The sequence below is a fragment of the Sinocyclocheilus anshuiensis genome, unplaced genomic scaffold (assembly GCF_001515605.1).
Source record: "Sinocyclocheilus anshuiensis isolate Anshui unplaced genomic scaffold, SAMN03320099.WGS_v1.1 scaffold137, whole genome shotgun sequence".
Classification (NCBI taxonomy): Eukaryota; Metazoa; Chordata; class Actinopteri; order Cypriniformes; family Cyprinidae; genus Sinocyclocheilus; species Sinocyclocheilus anshuiensis.
In genome coordinates, this window is record NW_015537932.1 from 58,479 (window position 1) to 60,946 (window position 2,468).

Sequence of the window (2,468 nt, forward strand, 5' to 3'; positions counted from 1 at the left end):
ATATTTAATTATTGCAGGTTTGCGTCATATTCTGAGTTTGCATTTCACTGTTTTAATTCATTTTGATTAATACTAAATCTGTTTTTTGGGAGTGGGATGAATGAATGCACATTCACATTTAGTCAATGGGGACAGGAGACTTGTCAGTCAATAAATGGGAAAACAAAGTAGTTTTTTCTCAGGTGTTTTCTTCTTATAGTGACCTACGAGCTCTCGCAGTGTGGTATTAATCTTGAGATCGGGTCTTTGGCTGAATGTTTCTTTACAGCAAGGACAGCTGCAGGTCTGGCTGTTGTCCCAGCACTTATTCAGACAGGTCTTGCAGAAGTTGTGTCCACATGGAGTGCTGACTGGATCAGTGTATTCACAGTATAAATTATGATCAATAGATTGATACGAATCAACCAGCTAAGCCTATGTGCTTCTTGTAATAATTTTTGGTCACATGGGTTTAAATCAAATATTTTTATTTTAATAAAAAGTGAAGTTAATCTAAATATGTTTTTCTTTTTAAACTTCATATCAATTTATGCCTGTTTAATCAATAGTTGTCTACATTATTTATATTAATATTGTTTCATCTCTATTTTGTGGGGGAAGAAATGGAAGAAGAAAATGAATTTCTTTTCCCACAAACATACTTCCATGAAATAAACATCGATGCAGATACAGATATAACCAAGTATAAATTAATTTACCGTGCATAGTATAAAGTATAATCTTGTCTTTCTACATTTTTTATGTAGATTTTCACCTGCAGTGTAACAGGTTTCTCTTCAGTCTGTCTGCGGGTTAATTTACTTTCACTTTCTTTTCTTTACGTCTTGTGAAAAAATGACAGAAACGAGATTATCAAACGACAAATTAATACAATTCTAATACCATTTCAGTCAGGGAATTTCCTTGAAAGGTACTTTGATAAAACGTCTGCAGTTCAGTTCGTGGGTTGAGACTTTTATTTTGAAATCCCAGGGCGGAAGTAATCCAGGAAGCGATTCCCCCACGTGTGCGCCACATTCTCATGCTTTCAGTGATGCAGGCAAACATGAGAGAGATCGAGGACAGCACCGTGAGACCCAAAGTCACCGATGCTAAAGGCATCCTCAAACAGAACCGACAGTTCCTGGATTACTTCTGGGACATCGCGAAGCCCGAGCGAGAAATCCGCCTCAAAGCGATAGAGGATTTGATCGAACACTTGAAGCAGAGTGAGAAGGTATGGAGTGTCAGCTCTGATCATTTAATATTGGCCGATCGCTGTTGATATTCGCAATATTCTTCTCTGCCGGAGTTGGTTGTTATTATGGTCAGTGCTGTTTTATCACACGATGTAATAAGCTGTCATTAAGTGAATAGTGGATCCATTCGGCTTTGGTTGTTGATGTAAACACGTGGCTTGAATTGGGCTGTTGTACTGTGTATGGGTTCTTGAAAGACATTCGAATTTTAAGTTTTAATAACTTTTTAAATTACATTTTAACGAACATACACTGCTGTTCAAAAGTTTGGGATCAGTACGATTTTTTATGTGTTTCTGCTTATCATGGCTACATTTATTTGACCAAAAATACAGAAAAAAAATATTATTTCCGTTTAAAATACTGGTTTTCTATTTTAATATACTTTACAGTATAATTTATTCTTGTGATGGCAAATACACTGCTGTTCAAAAGTTTGGGATCAGTACGATTTTTAATGTGTTTCTGCTTATCATGGCTACATTTATTTGACCAAAAATACAGAACAAAAAATATTATTTCCGTTTAAAATACTGGTTTTCTATTTTAATATACTTTACAGTATAATTTATTCTTGTGATGGCAAAGCTGAATTTTCAGCATCATTACTCCAGTCTTCAGTGTCACATGATCCTTCAGAAATCATTCTAATATGCTGATTTATTATCAAAGTTGGAAACAGTTGCGCTGCTTAATTTTTTATTTTTGTAACCTTTGATACTTTTTTTCAGTATTATTTAATGAATAAAGTTAAAAAGAACAGCGTTTATTTAAAATAGAAATCTTTTCTAACAATATATGTTTTTATTATCACTTTTTTTTATCAATTTAACACATCCTTACTGAATAAAAGCATTCATTTCTTTCAAAAAAAGAAAAAAATAACTGACCCCAAACTTTTGAACGGTAGTGTATATTGTTGCAAAAGATTTCTGTTGATGATGCTGAAAATTAAGCTTCGATCTTAGCAATAAATTATATTTTAACGTATATTAAAATAAAAAAAAAACATTATTTTAAATTGCAATAATATTTCACAATATTACTGTTTTTTTCTGTATTTCTGATCAAATAAATGCAGCCTTGATGAGCAGAAGAAACTTCTTTAAAAACATAAAAAATCCTACTGATCCCAAACTTTTTAACGGCAGTGTATATATTAAAGGGGTCATATGATGTTGCTAAAAAGAACATTATTTTGTGTATTTGGTGTAATGAAATGTGTTTATG

At 32.7% G+C, this 2,468-nt stretch overlaps 1 protein-coding gene across 1 annotated transcript in view; it reads left to right on the top strand.

Moving 5' to 3' along the window:
• Positions 1-1,001: 1,001 nt before the first annotated feature.
• mybbp1a (MYB binding protein (P160) 1a) overlaps positions 1,002-2,468 on the top strand; it is a 30,139-nt gene continuing 28,672 nt past the window's right edge. The window contains exon 1 of the mRNA XM_016446669.1: positions 1,002-1,216. Within this exon, the coding sequence (XP_016302155.1) occupies positions 1,022-1,216 (195 nt within the window). The 5' untranslated portion in view covers positions 1,002-1,021. The remainder of the gene's footprint in view (positions 1,217-2,468) is intronic.